This window comes from Tauraco erythrolophus, chromosome Z, assembly GCF_009769465.1.
Source record: "Tauraco erythrolophus isolate bTauEry1 chromosome Z, bTauEry1.pri, whole genome shotgun sequence".
Classification (NCBI taxonomy): Eukaryota; Metazoa; Chordata; class Aves; order Musophagiformes; family Musophagidae; genus Tauraco; species Tauraco erythrolophus.
Window position 1 is genome coordinate 36,778,809 of NC_141496.1, and position 19,819 is coordinate 36,798,627.

Below are 19,819 nucleotides of genomic sequence, written 5' to 3' on the forward strand. Positions count from 1 at the left end.
TCTCTAAACTGGAGAGACATGAGTTTGATGGATGGACGACTCGGTGGATAAGGAATTGGCTGGATGGTCGCTCTCAAAGAGTTGTGGTCAACGGTTCAATGTCCACGTGGAGGCCAGTGACGAGTGGTGTTCCTCAGGTGTCGGTACTGGGACTAGTGTTATTTAACATCTTTGTTGGTGACATGGACAGTGGGATCGAGTGCACCCTCAGCAAGTTTGCAGATGACACCAAGTTGTGTGGTGTTGTGGACACGCTGGAGGGAAGGGATGCCATCCAGAGGGACCTTGACAGGCTGGAGAGGTGGGCCTGTGAGAACCTCATGAAGTTCAACAAGGCCAAGTGCACGGTCCTGCACGTGGGTCGGGGCAATTCCATGCACAAGTACAGGCTGGGCGGAGAATGGATTGAGAGCAGCCCTGAGGAAAAGGACTTGGGAGTGTTGGTGGATGAGAAACTCAACATGAGCCAGCAATGTGCGCTGGCAGCCCAGAAAGCCAACCGTATCCTGGGCTGTATCAAAAGGAGCGTGGCCAGCTGGTCGAGGGAAGTGATTCTGCCCCTCTACTCAGCTCTCGAGAGACCCCATCTGGAATACTGTGTTCAGGTCTGGAGTCCCCAACACAAGAAGGACATGGAGCTACTGGAACGAGTCCAGAGGAGGGCCACGAGGATGATCAGAGGGCTGCAGCACCTCTGCTATGAAGACAGGCTGAGAGAGTTGGGGCTGTTCTGCCTGGAGAAGAGAAGGCTCTGGGATGATCTTATTGCAGCTTTCCAGTACCTAAAGGGGGCCTACAGGAAAGCTGGAGAGGGACTTTTTACAAGGGTGTGTAGTGATAGGACAAGGGGCAACGGATTTAAACTGAAAGAGGGCAGATTTAGGTTAGATATAAGAAAGAAATTCTTTACATTGAGGGTGGTGAGGTACTGGAACAGGTTGCTCAGAGTTGTGGATGCCCCATCCTTGGAGGTGTTCAAGGCCAGGTTGGATGAGGCTTTGGGCAACCTGGTGTAGTGGAGGATTTCCCTGCCCATGGCAGGGTGGTTGGAACTAGATGATCTTTGAGGTCCCTTCCAACTCTAACCATTCTATGGTTCTATGATTCTATGATTCTATGATTAGCAAATTAGGAACATTCTGAGCCAGTGACTTGAAGCAATACCAGAAATGCAGGTTTAATTCTTTACTTTTGTAAGAACAGACTCCAAGTGTTGCCTGATAAAAACTGCAAAGAGTACAAAGTCATTAATTTTAATGAAGTGATGCAATTCTGGGATTAATGGCCCGTCAGCATTGCCTAACACATCATTACATAATCTAAATAGTATTTTGGTGAAAATCAAGAATAGATGTCTGAGAAATGTCTGAGCTAGTTTAACGAAGCATTTCATAATATAGAAAGTTTATATGCTGGTACAAAGGCCAGAAAAATTAAGGAAAAAAGACAGATAGGAAATGGATCAATTTTATACTTGCAAATGATCTAATCAGCCTACCACATTTTATGCAAATACACAGGCCCACAGCAGAAACTGGAAAACTAAACAGATTAATAAAATAACCTTTCAGTAGCTTGATTCCAGAGGAGACATAGAGACCTTCGTGGAACAATCCGACTTCCTGCAGCATAAATCCGATAAATGACTTCATTGTTATCTGTCAAAGGGTGTGAAGTCCGACCCTTCAAACTCATAGAAAAAATCTGAAACAAAATGTACAATGTAAATACAAATTTCATATTGAAATTCAACAGTCAATGCTCATTTTAATTAGAGACACACACAGAAATGTTCACATTATTTTAAATACATTTCAGATGTTTTGAGCAATGTTCATATTAAACAAAGTTCTTGAAAAGATAAATTGCATTATCTTCAAACCTTGTTCTTCAGAGCAAGTTCTTTATCTCCAGTAAGGAACCACTGCTGACTGCTGTATTCGGTGAACTGTACAGATTCACAGTTCTCTTCTTGAGGGGGCGATAATACAACAGAGACCTCTAGTAAATGTTCAGGTACTTGAATAGAATCCCCATCTTTTCCGTCAAATCTGTGTCCATTGATTTGCTGAGGAAACCAGTTGTGAGCCATTATTGCAATGTATGGGCAGCTGTCAAGGATATTTTTACCTCTGTTGAAATGGAAAAGCAATAGGGCTGTTAAGTGGAACTGAGTTTCGCTGTTCTTCACAGAATGACTCTAAAATGTATTTGCAATTAATACTTTAATACTCCACCATTTTTAGGCTTTATGACATTTAATTGACAGACAGGTTCAGTTTCTGTGAAAAAAAGAGGGGCTGAATTATTATGTATTTCAGCTTCTCCATTCCCTTCTGGGTTTTGCTCACTATGATCTGCCCACGAACCAAAACCCCTCCATGGTAAACTAGGTTATCATAATACTCATCTTTATGATTTGATGTAGAGATGAGTTTACAAGAAAGAGGGGCATTAAAATGGGTGATCTTGCTTTAACGCATTTTGCCAACAGATGATACAAAAAAAAACTTGGAATGAAGAATTTGAACTTTCAAGTTCTGGACACTGTTCAGGATAGTGTTAATGTTTAGGTCATTTACTGTGTTTTGGCTGAGGTGGGTTTCATAACCCTTAGAACTTAGGAACTGGCAAGAAAAGGTGCATCTCTAAAAGAAGTTGAGATAGAAATCTAAACTATGCTGATTTTCTGAGGGAAAAACAAGATTTTTTTTCTAAATTCAACTACCATTTTTTCAATAGATTCACAGCGAGAGAAACCCACTGCTTAAAACCATCTGTCTCACTAAAGAGTGTCATCTATTTCTGCAGTTACCTATTTCCCCTGCCCATTAGCCTGACCACAGGGTATTCTGCACTTGTAGACAAAACTAGCAATTTGGAACTACATGTGAAAAATACAAGTAGCTTTTAAAAAATTTTAAAAAATACTCAAGTGAGCAAAACCAAGCACCCAGAAATTATAAAATGCCACTAGAAACTTTGAATTACTTACTGTCACCTAAGTCTTAGAACACAGCTCTCCATCATACAATTACATATTATTTTCTTAGTAAGATTAATGAATACTTTTCCAGGCAATATCTGAGCTATAGATGAATTAATACATCCCGCATCTCCTGACTCCTACTCCCACAGCTACCCCGTATGGGTGTACCAGTTATTTGTGACACCAGCACATTGTGCCAATATAGTGCTTTGTAAGATTGTGACAGAGTGGAACACATTTTCATACACGTAACAGATAACAGACAAGTCCCTTTTATAAAAAAGTCATTTAGATTTTGACTATATTGGTAAGTTGTCATATATTTCCAAAATATATTATGAATTCAAGTTTACTAACCTTTCTCCTGGTGATCCACACATTATCCCAGTCAACAGAGAAAAAGCAAACTTCTCAGTCACCTCAGCAAGCAAGCTATATCCTCGTGTGTCCTCGCGTTTTGGGCTAGCCAGAGCACAGAGTATCTCATAGAAAAGACTTCTGCTTTTATCAGTGAGTAGCTGTTTTTCACCTACATCCGTAACCTAATGAGGGGAGAAGAAATCAAACATTTTATGCACAGAAGTCTGCTTATAACATTTCTTCATGTTGAACGATTTAGTGAGACCTTCATTTTTATCCCAATATTCATCCTGAAAGTTTCGAATATTTTTTCCATCTTCCGATCACTGTTGCCAAGGTGTGAGGCGCAGTCTATGTCAAAACTACATAAAGATATGCTTACATGATTAGATTATTGAGGAAACCACGTGCAATTTTTCCTCCTTTCACAAATCAAAGAATTGTGAGAATTTTTTACATTATTGTCTCTGTTTTCTGTGTCAAAAAGGCAGCAATCAGAAATGAACTGTTGTTCATGAATATCATTATACTGCCTTGTGTCTAGGTATTTTAACATTTTCCAGTTCCTGTGTACTATTCCACAAGTCCAGAAAAGCCAGGAAGCCATAAAACTAGTTCCAGAGTTTTCGCGGAACGTAATGCAATGCTGAAGTGCTCGGCTATCCTGCCAATCTGATTCTCCAAGCTACTGCAGGAAAAAAGACAAGCTGCATGCCTGGTTATGAGCACAACAGACTCCAGCGAGCCCTAGCAGGATTTGGTTGTGTGTTGATTGCAATCTGTTGTGAAGATATGAGCAAACCTTGGGCCTCCCTGTTTGTGCCAGAGCTAAAACCCACAAAGATCTAGCCTGAGAATCAAGAAACCGTAATAAGCTCTATGAAAGTGTGGCACCAAAGGAAAAATTTTGCACAGCAGAAAATCTTGAGCTACAGGTTTGTAGGCGAAATTAATTCTGGTTGCTCTTTTCAACCTATTTCATTTTTTATTTCCTGCCACCATCCTAAGTAGTGGCAGACAAGCTCCTTCCTTGATTGTGGGACTTCACAGTTTCTATTTTTACCTTTACAGTCTGTGCCCCTGGGCCACTGCTGTGGATGTTAACCTTGATCTTATCACAGGCCTACACGTTATTATACTCTTGTTAAAGTCACTGGTCATTCAAGAAAGAGCAGGAAATATTTACCTTATCTATTATATGCATCACAGCAGTAAGTTGCTCCTCTGTAATTTCTGTAGCCACTTTGACATTCAGATTCTGGAGGACTCTGTGTAAAATAGTGTCATCAACAGGCTGATGCAGTTGATCAATCAGACCCCAAACTGGCAAGGAGTCCAAATCTGAGACAATGGTGACGTTGGCAATACCATACACATCATCTACTCTGGCACCGCCTGTGGGATTAGAAAGTACAACCCGGAAACCTTTAGGAAATGGGTTTAAAGATCCTGTCTTTGGAGTCAGGGTCACATCCAGAAACATATTTCTCTGTCCAGGTTCAAAAGTCAATAAACCTTCAGATTTGACAAAATCTTGTCCTGCCACAGCTGGAGATATGAAGGTCCGACCAACAGGTTCAGGTTTTTGTAGCTCCTTAAAACAAACCAAAAGAGTTTTATATAACATTATGACAGATACAATTTTTCAAAATCAGCTGCTGTAGAACACATATTTTAAACAGGTAAAATTTAAATGTGTAAAAAAGAAGTCCTCTCAAAATGTAGTTAAGAATGTTGTAACAATTACATTAAATGAAATCTCTCTCTGAAATAGTAATCTGTCACTTGTAGTCAGTGACAACCTGGGGGAAGAATTATATATATTGTCAATAGTAAACAAGATCCCTCTCTTTCTTTTCCAGAACAAAAATCACAAAGCTTTTCTGGGTGAATAGATATTACAGAAATGTTTGCACATCCGTAAGGTGAATTCTGTAGGGGCTGATGGGCTGATGCAAGTTTATGACTGCAGCATGAAGTTCCTCCATTCAGGGTACAGAGAGGCATTACAGATACATAAAAGCTAAACAAAAGCAAAGCAAAGGTTTATGAAATCTTTGCCCAAACTAATGTCAATTCCTGATATTTCCAGTCCCAGTATAACTACTTAAAAGAAGAACAATCCATTCAGTTCCAAAGGCAAAGCAAACACTGTAGAATACACATGCAAGGCAGACAGATGAACTTATCTAGGAATGCTGTACGACCTCATTTCCCTGTGAAGTAGCACTATTTTAACCTTCCATGAGGTTTGCAGATACTGTTTCATTCTTCACATTCTTGCTCTTTTTGTCAGTTGCCATAACATTGATATTATATCTGGTAACACAATAAACTTTCCTTAAGTAGAAACTAACATTCTGGGCTATTATTCAAATGAATGATTTTTTTAATAGAATCTATTTATTTATTAAGTACAGATTCTATACTGACTCGTAAGTAAAGGTCTCCTACTGTAAAAAAAAACAAGGATTTTTATTTGTGAAAATCTAGACTCCTTTTGAAAACACCTAGCTTTAATTAGTAGAGTCTATTTATGGAAAAAATCAGACATTTTTTGAGTTCATAGGAGAACTTGGTAAATCAATGCAGTGTGCATCTGTTCAAAATTGCTTCTATTGTGATCGCATCATCTGTGCAAATTCCAGTGAGAAGTTTCCTTTTGTTCATCCCTTACAATTGAGAATTAGGAAACAGGGAAATAAGTGGTAATAAAGGCACTAGTGAAAAGAACAGTGTTAAAGAAACCTTTGTAGGAATGAGATAAACATCTGCTTCCAGTTCGTGCCTCATGCTTCCTGCCTGCTGTGACCTCTTATTTTACAGGTACAAATAGTATCAATACTTTGGTATTTGCCAATGCACCCTCAAAACCTAAAAATGTTCAAAGGAGGGGGGTTATGAAAAAAAAATACAAACATATAAGTAATTGCCCCCTATTTTTTAGCCTAAATATATACTGGACGGTAGCAATTTCTTCCCCATTTAACAGCTAAATTCTAACGCACTCTTTGCTGGAAAGAATGCGAAAATTTATTACCACACAATCTAACTAAAACACTGGTCAGCTACTGTATAATAAATGCATGGAAACACCATGTAAACCTATGCAGTTAAAATAGATATGCATCCAACTTAACAATAGAATGCAAAACCTTTTATCACAACGGGTGCTGGAAGCACACTGGTGAGACAATGCTTTGTTATAATAACCCTTCCTTGAAACAATGTTTTTAAAAATAAAATCTCACATATTCAAAGCAGATCAGGCTAACCACTACCCCAACCCAATGGCAAGCTTAGAGAAATCCCTCGTGCAGTGTGTGCCCTGAATGCTGGAGTAACAATTATAAGGAAATGGAAGGAATCTTGTTTTTGCAGCTGGGTTACTTCTGCTAAAGGAGAAACTTCATCATCTGCCAATAATAATGAGGTACTCATTTAGAGAAAAAAGGTTCAACAGTTAGAAGAGACTGCTGTTACAGCTGTAAACAACAAAAATGAATGGGAATGATATAATTGACTTAAGCACACGAGATTTTCAATCAGAACAATTTTCAAGTTTAGTACTTCAAGAACATGGAATAAAATTTGATGAAAGTCCTCTTTCTCTTTTCCTAAATGTCCTCTGTGTATTAATAAATTTGTGACCTAAACCAGCAAGCGTGTTGGTATCTGAATCTTGGTAGTCATACTCATCAGGATAAAAACTCAATTTCAGAGAAAGAAGCTTCAAAAATTGAAGTCTCATAAGAACCTTAGAACAAAGAAGGAAATGTATTTTAATGCCTGACTGACCGTAGTCTTTGAGGCCTCCGGAAAGTATCACTCTTGACAATGCAATGAAAATAAGGTCTTTTTACTAATGGAAAATCAAAGAACTAGACCATATGGGCCCAGCAAATGTTTGACTGTTTCCTGAAAAAAAATGCTAATTACAGTTATATTTACATTAGAGAGTGAACAATGATTTAATAATAAAAATAAGTTAAATAATAAAAAACAATAACAGAAGTCTTACCTGCATGCTGTAGCTAACCATCGTGGTTACTGATGTACTAGAATCTCTGAGTACTTGCAGACTGACTAAAGTTGTCTTCTTATGAGCCACAGCAAAACGAGATCCCACAGCAAAATATACTAAACCATAAGGAGCATCACTTTCAAGGACTGTTATAAAAGCAAATCTGGCACTACTGTTCAATGCAGCTCCTGCGCTTACAGCATACAGCTCAACAAAGAAATATGTTTCAAATTCGGGTATCTGTAAATGAGAGATGATTTTCATATCATTTTAAGACCTACTAATCACTTTCAGCTTAAGGAAAATGCATACATTCTTTTGCACGCAGAATGGATTACTCATACTAACATTTAACACAAGCATGCTTCTTGAAATGTGCAGTTAAGTACAACGAAGTATTTCCTAAAAGTAATAATATTCCAGCAGGCACCACTCTGTCATGTGCAATAATGACATCTCAATTTTTGTATAGAATTTTATTTTACTGTAGTAAAGTAGCTATTTATATACTACATGTATTGATGCTGTCAATTTGCTATAAGGCATGATGGTGAACTCTTAAAGACCTCCAATTTCCAGATTATGGAGTTACACAGCTGTACACTTTGTGAGGATTTTGCTCTTCCACTTTATTTTTGGCTTACAAAAAGGCATGTGCACACCTACTTAGCTGTGGAAAAAACTGCACAGAAGTCTTAAGTATGCAATTTTGAATCTGCAATTAATATTGACTGTATTCAAGTACCGAACTCAAGTGAAGTTTTGAAAAACATTTTACATACAGCCTTAGTGTTTAAACCCTAACATGTTTACACATATTTTTACAAGCAAATCTCACTAGATTTGAATGCCTAACTGAATTTATCTAAAATACCTAAGCCTGGAGATACTATCTGGTAGACTTTTGTGAGGTTTACGATACACAGAAATCTTGTGTCAGTCTGGAAACACAGGGTACTGAATTTTAGTGTTGACATGTCAAAGAACTAGTCTAGTCAATTCTACAAACTTACACCTGTTTGTTGAAAACAAGGCAATATTAAATTTCAATACGATACGTTGCCCTATCTTTGATTTTGTACCTACAATACAGACAAAATCTGTTTAGAAATAGACATCTCACTACTGAGATTCCAGAAATAATCGGAAATATGTCACCTGAACCTATTACATCCAGTCATGACACAGCAAACTAGTAAAAAGAAAATAATTCTTTACAGAACAATAGCATTGCAACAGAAAAGATCATCATTAAAGACAATGTTTTTATTAGTAAACATAGCTTGTTGTTTAAGCTTTGGATTTTTGGAAATCCTACTTTAATTCCAGGAAACCAGGATGCAGCTCTTAGCTAAAGAAGTCAATACAACCAACTAAGTAAAAATTTTCAAAAGCTAGAATATGTCACACCATATGCCACATAAAATGTAAAATATTTATTGAATGTATTTATTACTTCATCATTTAATAATGTACTTGTTACTAATTCATAAGCTATCTTATGGAAGAAGAACTGGAGGAAGAATTAGGAAATATTTGGGGGGTTAAATACCATATATTTTTAATTGAGTTGTTGTTAAGTAAGTCTTTAAATGGAATGATCTTGACTAATTGATGACAGGCACAAATTTACTGGAAAGCCAAAGGGAACTTTAGCCTTCCATTAGCAACAGTTAGAGTGGCACACACTTCTGTGGTACAACTGCATGTCTCTGCAGCTGCTGCACTTCTGTCATTAAATAATGATAACACTCCTTTGGACTAAACAGGTTCAAAACCCCAGTTTACTCAGCGAAGCAGCCTGTGCCTCATTCATATATATTATTCATTGGCTCTGTTATTTAAAAATGACAACTGAAGACGAAGAAGGAAAACAGCCCTTTTACTGAACTAAGAGAATGCACCCTATTCCCCAGTGGAAAATCACTATTTCCCACACCCTACATCTTACATTATTTTCTAGAATGTAGACAGAAAAAATGTGGAAACCTTCTCATCTTCTTCCTTTTCCATTCCCCAGGCCTCAGCTTTCCCACTAGCCTGGCTGTTAGGATAATTTCTTGAAAAGATGCAAACTCTCCACTCTGAAAGAATGGCAAATATTAACCGTTCCTTTCTTAAGGGACTGTTCTAACTACTAGGTATTCATACAAAAATATGTTTTCCTTCTATTTTCAGTAAAATTGACTGAATGCTGAGCTTTGAGTTAATTCAATGACATCTGCAGTTTTGAGTGCCAGCTGGGCCTCTCAGGGCACTTAGGCTTAGGCATACCCAACTGACAAATGCCAAATGGCTTTAGTGCATGATGGCTGCTAAATTGAACTCTGCTACTCACAAGCTGGATGGGCACAGTGACAGATTTTTAGACACTCAGAGATTCTTACGCAGCTTTTTGATTGAGCAGAGCTTTCACACATCATTGTGCTAGATTTAGGCATGTAAAATTATGCACAAGTTGCGATAAAAGCTTTTCTATTGAATGAGATGTTATTACCTACAGGATATGCTTTCCATTAACCACCTTAAGAAGTCCTTTGATAGATGAAAAATTTACTGTGTGAAGGATAAGAGTCCAGTATATGATTATGCATCTCACTGAAATAACTCAGTTCCTTTTTCCTTATTGTTCTATAAAAATCTGAGATCTGCAATTTACTCTTCAAATTAAATACTCATCTCCTTCCCAAATTTTTACCAGTCACAATGGAGGTAGTATAAGCCTTTAAATAAACATGCATTTGCAGAGTAATAGAGCAGATGTAAAGTTACCATCTTCAATTGTCCCCTACACTTCAGTTCTTCTGGATCAAAGCGGGTTTTTCCTCTTGATAAACTGCAATTCAACACCATAGTGTTGTATACAAATGACCAATAGTTACTTACATTATCAGGTTTTATTTCGATGGAGATGTTGCACATTGTTTGACCTGCCATGCAGGTAGTGGCTCCCAGCACAGATACAAGCTCGTTTTCTAAGTTCACGCCATCCTTCAGAAGGACAACAGCTGTTTTATTGAAGGTCACACGCCAAAAGATCTTCACATCTTCAAAAGCCCTATTAGCAAATCAAAAAAGTATACATTTACTGAAGGAGAGTACTATTGCTTTAGGAAACATAAACCACAGAGTAACATACGTTTTATGTCATTATTCAAAATTTATCACTAGGGAACAAACTGCTCTAAGATGAAAAATTCTCTCTTTTTGTTTTAGATTACCAAAAAGTTATACAGAAAGAAAATAAAGCAATTACGGGCAGCCAGATCTTTCTCAATTTTTGTTTCAGAAAACATGAGACTATCTGAATAAGAGACAGTGGTGCTTGGAAGACAAGGATGTGCTCAAGTACTTTCCTTAACACTATAGTAACCATTTGCCTGGAAAGCCAGGCAGAATTTGTCTTTCCTCTAAGTTTAAGGAATGTAGAGTACTTGAGCATACTTGTTTAAAGTACACATAAATGTGCAACACATACACATGTGCTAATCAGAAAAAACATAGCATCTGTGTGAGTGAAGACATAAGCACAGTACCGATACTTCGTTATCTTCTTAACTGCTCATTTTAGTATGCATACCTACATTATATTACACAGGGAGATGAGAATTTGAATTATATCTTTAGCAGTGCAAATACGTTACCTAAAGAAAAACTTTCAGACTTACTGCCTTACAGTGTAAGTTGGAAAATATTTTGGTTTTCTCCTTTATAACCATATAGTGATGGACCTAGTCACAGTCATAATTTAAAGCCTGTTCGCCAGTTTCTGGGAAGTTATGAAAGGAGCTGAAAGGCAAAGATTTCTTATAAAACTCTACGATAACCTCTTCCTCTAACAGCAGCTTCTGTGATTCAACACAGCATATTACAGCATGTGGGAAGAGCATTTGAATCAGCTGTTGCCTGCACCTGTTTGGTTGCCTTGCAATAATCAGCAGCACCTCTCTGTTTTCTGAGTCTTCATCAAGTACAAGACCGCTTTGTACTTCTGGAATGAATCCCAAAATGCCATTCTGGAGATCGCTTCCTATATAGGAAAGAGTCCATGAAAGTAATTAGCAAGAAAGTTAAGATGAGACTAAATTACGATTTTAACGTGGATAACTGCTGAAAAATAAAAACTAGGTATCAAAAACATGCTGCGAAGTACCACTTGGGGACATCGCAAGAAAATGTCTTTTAATATTTCTATTCTTAATTTACACTCCACACTTACCTAGAACTTCAAATTTTGGCACTTCTAAAATGTATTTTAACCAGTAGAATAAGTACTTTTGAAAGTAAATTCCTTATGAAAGTTCTGGCACCATCTGTGCTTGTAAGCTTGTATTTTCAGCAGCATTCAGCTGAATTCTGTGTAACTTCACTTCAAGAGACTGGGCATTACAGCAATCCAGACGCCTGGCTTATAATGCCCTTAGGAGACACCACTGCAGATTTATTATATTATGTTTACCATAACTCTTAAACATATTCTTTCTAAACAGAAATGGGCCACAGCACGCCCCTAGATGGGAATAGTATGCTATGGGATAAAGATGGGCTTCCAAGGACAGCTTTCTTTATTCATCTCACTCAGAATGTTGTTGAACCCATTCACTTTCCTGAATTGTTACATCAGCTTTTCTCCTGCATCTTTAATTCAGCGTGTAGAACTACGGAGCTGAAAATACTGCATTGTTCTCATGGGAATGTAAATAACCTCAGCAAAACAGCAGTGGAGGGAAAAAAAAAACCAAACAAGGTTAATGAGGGAAACTAATGTCTTCACAACGTTCCACTACATTTTGCTTTTAAAGGATTTCTCCTTACAGGTAGTGATGGCTTTACTCCACAACTGGAAAGGCAATCTGCTTCCACCCAGAGCTTATTAAATGTCCATATAAATACTGAAGATTAACAGAAACTGTGTGTTTGCTTATGTGCATACACTATATATATATATATATATATAAAAGTTACATATCTTTCTACCTGTACAGTTAAATGCAAATACATGCTTTGACGCTTCTTTTTAATATAAATTGTCTCCTGATCTTACTTTTTGCACTTATTGTAGTCAGGGTGCAACTCTAGAGCATGTTAATACACTTCTGTGGGATTCAACACAAGTTCAAACTCCAACCTGTGCCTATGCACATACATCTTCGATTAACTTTCATGTACGGGCAACAGGTTCCTTGCATGGTGAATTCTAGAGATGGTGTGCACGAAGAGAACATGTGTTTTATATAATCCCTTCTTGCATAATTTTGGTTGCTGCATGCACACATCCAACAGCACAGATCCTGGTTCTCATTATCTACCTCGTTTTGTTAAGACTATCTAAATAAACAAAAATTCCAGTAAATGTTGGACCTTACATATAATTTTCTTGATTAGGCTAAACTGTTCCAATTAACACTTTGTTTCTAAAACTTAATCTATACTGCAGTTAAACTTGTTTTTTGTTCAGTTGATAAGTCTAAGAGACATCTAAAAGCCATGCAGAATTGGACCTCTGACATCACTTTCTCACAGTAGAGTGCACTGACTGAAAGAAAAATTTTTCCCTGATGCCTGCGTAAGCCCATTCCTATCTCCATCCCCAGAAGCAGAGGATGACTACACTGAAGATATGAACTGCATGGTATCAAAGAATTAAAACATAAACTGTTTTTTATACTTTGTACAAACCTGCCCTGGTTTCAGCTGGGATAGAGATAGTTTTCTTCTTAAGTCACTAGAATAGCGCTGTCTTTTGGATTTAGTACGGGATTTGGTATGAGAAGTACGGTGATAATACATTGATGGTTTTAGTTGTTGCTAAAAAATCAAGGATTTTTGAACTTCCCATGCTTTGCTAGTGTGCAGGTGCACAAGAAGCTGGGAGGGAACACAGCCAGAGCAACTGATCCAAACTGGTCAATAGGATAATCCATACCATGCGATATCCTGCTCAATATATAAATAAGGGTTGGCCGGGAAGCTCACTCTCTTTTCCGGAACTGTAGCTTAAGGATTTCTCTGTTCTGGGATTGCTAGCCAGGGCTTGGCTGGGCACTGATGAGTGGGTGGTGAGCAACTGCACTGTGCATCACTCGTTTGCATATTCTATTATTATCACCATCATCATTATTTTTTATTCTTTTATTTTATTTCAGTTAATAATTGTTCTTATCTTAATCCATGAGTCTCCTTGCCTTTACTGCTCCAATTCTCTTCCCCGTTGCCCCAGAGGCAAGGGAGGTTGAGCGAGCAGCTGCAAGGTGTTTGGTTGCCAACCAGGTTAAAACCACAACAAAACCCCATACACAGTAAAACTGACAAAATGGCAAAGAAAAACAAAAAATCCTGCAATTCTACTACACATGAAATAAAAACACTCAATCTTAGCCTTTCCCTTCATGAAGTAAAACAGGACAAGAACAGAGATTAGCAACATCTATAAATATATTTTGAGCTATGTTGCTAAGGGATGCAGGGTGGGTTTGGTGCATTAGATGTTTTCTCTGATCTGGAAAACTAAAGATTTGGGAACAGAATACCCTGCTTATTGTCATATAGAATTCCAATCTTTACACAAAATAGTGCTGTAAGAACATGCAGTTATTTACTGTTATGTAACTCAGATGCACTTACTAATTTCCTGGGGGAAAAAGAATTACCTGCAATAATTACTGTTGCAAAAGAAGCAAATCCATATTCATCTTTTCCTTCCACAATCTGAGCTCCACATGCAGGATCTGAGAGGAAAACATAAAACAATTCCTGTCCTTCAGGTTCATCATCATCAAAAATTTTTATGGACACCTTGCTTTCTCTTTCTCCGTCCAGCAAAGTCAGAGAGACTGACTGTTCCTCAAAATCTTCTCCTTCCATTGCCCATGTGAAGTTTGATTTTCCATAAATATTTCCAAAAGGGTATGAATCTACTCCACTTTGTGCACTCACTCCCCCAAAGGTTTTAACGGTTACTTCAATATCCCCAGTAAAACCCTTGGTCCTTCTGAGATGAAGGACCACTGTGTTGGGGGTACTGTTGTTTGCATCTTCTTCAACATAAATAAACTCTGGCCCCAAACTTAGTATTCCATGAAGAATATCATTAGCCAGGATATTAACTGTTGCAACACTGAAAGCTGGATTCAAACGTGGACTCCAGTCAGGATTCACAGGTTGAACATCCAAATTTTCCACAGCAGTCAAATTTACAAAAAAGAATTCCTCCATTTCAGACACAATGTCATCAATTATTGATATTTCTATCATAGCATGTGTCTGAAAATGTGAAAACATTAGCTCTCCATTGTAGATGGGTATGAAATCCTCTAGTGGTTTGGCACTTCCTGGAACAGTCTGATATACCAATTTAGTGAGATTACTACGAAAACCAAACAGTCTTTGGACATGCAGTGTGACTGCCTGGACATCTTCTTCAACTGAAACCGATCTTGAGTTAAGAGCAAACTGGAAGATCCCCATTGGCTCAATTTCAGCTGTGGTAAACCCTGACCTGAAACAGAAAAGTATCAAAGCTGTGTGAGGAAGTAGGAAATATGAAAAGTAAAACACTCAAGCAGAATAATTTCCAGTGAATAATCAACAATGGCTGTAAGAAATTGGGTAAAAAAAAAAAAAGGGTATAAGTAGGGGGAAGAAATAGCAACCACACAATGCAAGATGTAAAGAGCTTCCCTGAAAAATGTTTTTGGAATAATTGGATTGAACAGCCCTCCACTGGCTTAATGCATCCTGAGTCAGCACAGGATGTAGAGTAAAGGAGCTATAAAATAAGATCTTCCTGAGAAAATGGAGAGGCAAAGGAAAGTATGATGTCTTCCTACTGTGGGCACAGTGCAGTGAGATATATTACAATACAGTCACTCTGAGTACTACCAGTTTTAACTGCCAAACAAACTTCCTGCAGCAAGGGAAACTGTGGAGTAGGTGGATGCTAGCAGACCTACATTTTTAGCCAGGAAGCCAGAGAGGAAATGAAGTTATTTAAAAATTACAGTGGCACTTTGAAATACTAACTGTCCCTTCATAAAACGACTCGAAGTAATTTTTTCCAGACCTGAGCCCTATTATCAATATCAATTTAAGCTCCACTATGTTCATATTAAATATATCTCCTTCTTATTAGAAAATAAGAATAGAGATTAAGACTGTTGGCTAAACCTTGGGTCTTACACTTATTTCTAGAACTGACCCATTATTCAGTGCTAGAGGCCACCAAAGAGCACTGCAATTACAGTAAGTGATTTAGGCTAACAAACTAGAGCCTTTCCATGGCTAAGGGAGTCAAAAACTCTTCAAAGTAATTGTCATCTTCACCTACTGTGGGATATAGTCTTAAGTTTTCTAGGAAAGGTTATCCTCCAGGTACACTCCAGGTATTTGACTCACATGGTAAACAGGTGCTCTGAGGACACCAGCCCACAGGACAGACAAGCCTAGGAGAAGGGGTCAGCCTCAGGAGTTTACTCATCCAGTTCATTCCTTACTTCGTTCAGATTTGCCAGGGTAATTGTGTAATATGACGAAGCCAATACCTTTCTCCATATGCAGGGTTACTCTATGTCCTTTCTTTTTATACCACTTGTAGCTATCAATGAGTAAGGAAGAACGAAAAGAAAATAGTTTGAAGAATAGATAACTTAGCTCACATGGAAAATTACATTAAATGTAATGGTTTGGTTTTTAAGAAAAAAAAGGGGTTTTATATGAATTAAGTCTTTTCAAAGCATTTCTTGTTTCATTTTATTTATTTTAAATAACGTTTGTTATCCAAGATCTTCTAAATATGGATTTTTAGGGACATTAATGAAAACTATTAGAGTTGTTTTCATTCTTCAGCTTCCTGGTTAAAACTGTTGATCTCGGTTCTTCATTTTCTTAACTGTCTCCATCATTCTAGACATACGCTAGGCACCTTGGATCCTAGTGATATGAAATAGACTGGAATTGGAGAAGAGCCTCAGTTCTGATCGGGCTAGATCTGTGGTACTGACACTTGTCTCCACCTGAGACAAGACATACGAATTTATCAAAGGAGGCACTACAACTTGCTAGCTACCTACGATTTAATAGGGATTTGTATAAAGTGTATGCCTTAGAGCATCTGTGTGACTCAAAAGCGTAAGTCGTGTCCTTACCTCAGGCAAGCCCCACCAGACACATTGCTGTGCACTGCTGTTAAAGTGATGGCAAATGACTCATGTTTATTTAGGCTTGGAGTAGCCTGAAATGAAATTACTTTACTTTGCTCATCAGAGGAAAATACAACAGTACCTGAAGGAAAAGAGAGAGTGAGAGAAAGCACAAGGCAAAATCACTGAATAGGAATTCTCTTTTCACCTGGGAATGTGCTGAGATAGGGTCTGTAATCACAATCCCACTCCATTTAGGAAGAAGAAATCTTTCCTATATAAAGCTGTCCACCAGGGGCATAGCATTGTGCCTACCTCCCAGACATGTATCTATGAGGCTTAGTTCATTTTTTTTGCACATAAAATAAACATATCCCTTACAGATAACAAGTAGACCATACGATTTCATTCTAATGACTCTCCATTAATAAAGAAAGCATGTAGAGGTACAAATAACTAAAAGGTGTTATCATCACTTATAAGGCAACTTTCATAGCTGTGTCCTCATACAAGTACTTACCAAATGGAGGAGTGATATTGCCTGGCTGAGCAAAGTCATTTATTAGGTCTGGTGGGTATCCTGAAATCCAGCTAACTATTACAGAGCCATAAACTCCTTTTCTGGCAATGACAGCCTGGCCCGTTCCTGCTACAATGTCTGTAAGCAGTAAAATCACAGATTCAAAGCCAACCTGTGGAAACATAGGTTATTTTTTATTTCGTTATAGAAAATCGAATAAAAATGGACAATAACATATGTGAAAGTGTACTACATGTTGTGAAATAGGCATTTTACAATAATTAAGTGTGTATATATATGTATGTACGTATTTATACATATGTATATGTATACACAGGTGTATGTGTGTATATATACATCCTTCACAACTCTTTAACAATAATTCAAATTTGAGATTTTTAAGAATCAGATCTGAGGGAAAAGGAACCAGTATGGCTGACATATCAGTATTGAAAACACTGTAGCAGAATGTAGCATTCTGTCTGTTGAAAAGAAAAACAAACCAACCTGCCCTTAATGCTCAAAGGCAATAGCCATAGTACTGTATATATACACATAGGCCTAAAGTAAATGATTGTGTATCTAGTGAAAAGTAAGTTTTTGCCACATTACATTGTTCACAAAATTATTCTTGCTAGTAAATCTATTTTTTTTTTCTTTTAGCAGCAAATGGGACTGAAAGGGTAATTTGCCCACTCTAAAAGTAATGAAAAAAAAAAACGTTTACAGAAAGACCATTTTAATTAAGTTCATTTACAAATTAAAAGACAGAATAGAGCTTCAAGACAATTAAAATCATTAAATAAAAACTCACTTTTTATTTAATTAAATTTAAGAGGTGAAAACTCAACATGCTATTGTCTTTGCCAACTGAAATCTTATAGCAGCTATCTTTTGTAAAGAAGTGTACCTTCCTTCTGTGGTAGAAATGTTACACTGCAGCCAGTCTACTAACCTGTGAATTGGCAGCTTCCTCAGGAATAAGCAGAACAGCTGACTTTGCTTTTCCTAATATTTTAGGCACATCCTTGGCACTTCCTCTAACCAGGCTTACATTAATCAGTTCCAGAGTAAAATTCAAGCCCAGTAAAAGAAATGCCTTTGAGAGAGAGAATTTAAATAAAAGGTAGAAATTTAATTACACTAAAAACATATCCACCAGTTCAAAGAATTAAGTAGAAGAACAATCTGCAGATTTTATACTACTTGCATACAAAAACAGCGTTTTCAAGACAAGTGTTTTTCTGATTATGATTCTGAAAAGAAATACAGCTAAAAAGTCAGTATTGTGAATGTGATTCACCAGCAGTTACTTGGAATGTGAGTTTGTAGAGCAACTATTGCCATTTTAGTAAATTGTGTCTGAAATGGTGGGACTCAGTTTGATTTTAATTCTTAGGATTAAAAGGATGCAAGACAGATGTAAAAGGATGTAAGTGTGAATGTCAGACTATAGTCATAATAACAAACAACCAAGGAACACAGAGAACTGCAGGTAAATTTATCTGTGGCTTCATGAGTCAGCACTGACATAGCACTATTTACAATCCAAAAGGGAAACTTGAGAAAATATTTGCATGCATATGATAATAAAATGTTGAACTGGTATTAACACCAAGCAATGACGGAAGGAAACACTGAATATTTGAACACATGCATAGCAGTGATTTTACAATTGTTATCTGAAAATGTGATATTTGAACCCAGTTCTATTCCATAAAAAGAAAATTCATAATACTAAAACTGTTTTCTGCTCCTTCACAGTGGATACTATTGAGAGTTTAGTATCTTATTCCATCACATCTGTATTGTGATGAACACAAATGAAAACAATAGATATCATAGGCACGAAAAGGGTAATACAGACCTGGTTGCTTATTGGCACTCTTTTCACTCCAAAGCTGGCACCTTCTTTCACTGTGAGGTATCCCATCTCATTCTCAGGTGCAATTAGCGCTTCTTCGTGATGCGACAAGATATGGTACTCAACAATCACTTCTCCAAATGCCCCAGCGTGCCGAGTGACATTAATCTGAACATACCGATCCAGGTTTCTCTCTACTAATACTGACTGCTGATCAGAGTACAGGGCAAACACTCCATAGGGATCATCATTTGCAAAAACATTGATCTTTGAAATTCTTTTCTCTTGGTCTAAATCTGCTCCACCTTCTACTGAAATCAGCTGCACCACATAGTTTTCATCCAGTTCTGGAACATCATCAGGTAACAGGTAGATAATTATCTCAGCTGTACTTTGCTGGTCAGCAATGACAACTGATCCCTCCGTCTTAAGAAAGTCACCGGTGATGTCAGATTCACTATGTATTTCCCAGTAAACCTTAATTAAGTTTAGAAAAAGCACAAAACAAAAGAAAGCAAAATTACCCACAGAGCCAGAAACTTTCATATTCAGGATTTAGTACAGATAGGATATAGAACAGATTGGTTTCAAGGACGTAAAATAGAAATTGGTTTAGGTCTGCATAGAAAGAAACACACAGACTGTCTTGCAAAAGGAGGTTATGTTGTTCCTCTTAAGAGTACTACAAAAGTAAGTATTTTCTTTATATATCTTCAGAAGATTTATTTAAAAACTATACGGAATCTCTCAACCATTAAAACAGATATTCCTATTTTTACACCAAGACATCCGTGTTGTTTTAACTCCTTCCAAGATTCCTCACATCAGAAAGGGGTGAAGACTTTTCATTAACACTGCAGATGCTTTTATTAATTGATTTAATTTTTTTTTCTAATTAAAAAGAAACCTGTTAAAATGCTGACTT

At 37.3% G+C, this 19,819-nt stretch overlaps 1 protein-coding gene across 1 annotated transcript in view; it reads right to left on the reverse strand.

Annotated features, from left to right (window-relative positions):
• Positions 1 to 19,819, reverse strand: part of ADGRV1 (adhesion G protein-coupled receptor V1) — a 306,160-nt gene that overhangs the window by 186,375 nt on the left and 99,966 nt on the right. Inside the window, exons 71-82 of the mRNA XM_086628926.1 lie at positions 18,898 to 19,371; positions 17,986 to 18,129; positions 17,031 to 17,202; positions 16,517 to 16,652; positions 14,024 to 14,871; positions 11,286 to 11,403; positions 10,260 to 10,431; positions 7,371 to 7,613; positions 4,536 to 4,943; positions 3,347 to 3,531; positions 1,883 to 2,132; positions 1,565 to 1,704 (exon numbers count right to left, since the gene is read on the reverse strand). Of these exons, the coding sequence (XP_086485052.1) occupies positions 1,565 to 1,704; positions 1,883 to 2,132; positions 3,347 to 3,531; positions 4,536 to 4,943; positions 7,371 to 7,613; positions 10,260 to 10,431; positions 11,286 to 11,403; positions 14,024 to 14,871; positions 16,517 to 16,652; positions 17,031 to 17,202; positions 17,986 to 18,129; positions 18,898 to 19,371 (3,290 nt within the window). The remainder of the gene's footprint in view (positions 1 to 1,564; positions 1,705 to 1,882; positions 2,133 to 3,346; positions 3,532 to 4,535; positions 4,944 to 7,370; positions 7,614 to 10,259; positions 10,432 to 11,285; positions 11,404 to 14,023; positions 14,872 to 16,516; positions 16,653 to 17,030; positions 17,203 to 17,985; positions 18,130 to 18,897; positions 19,372 to 19,819) is intronic.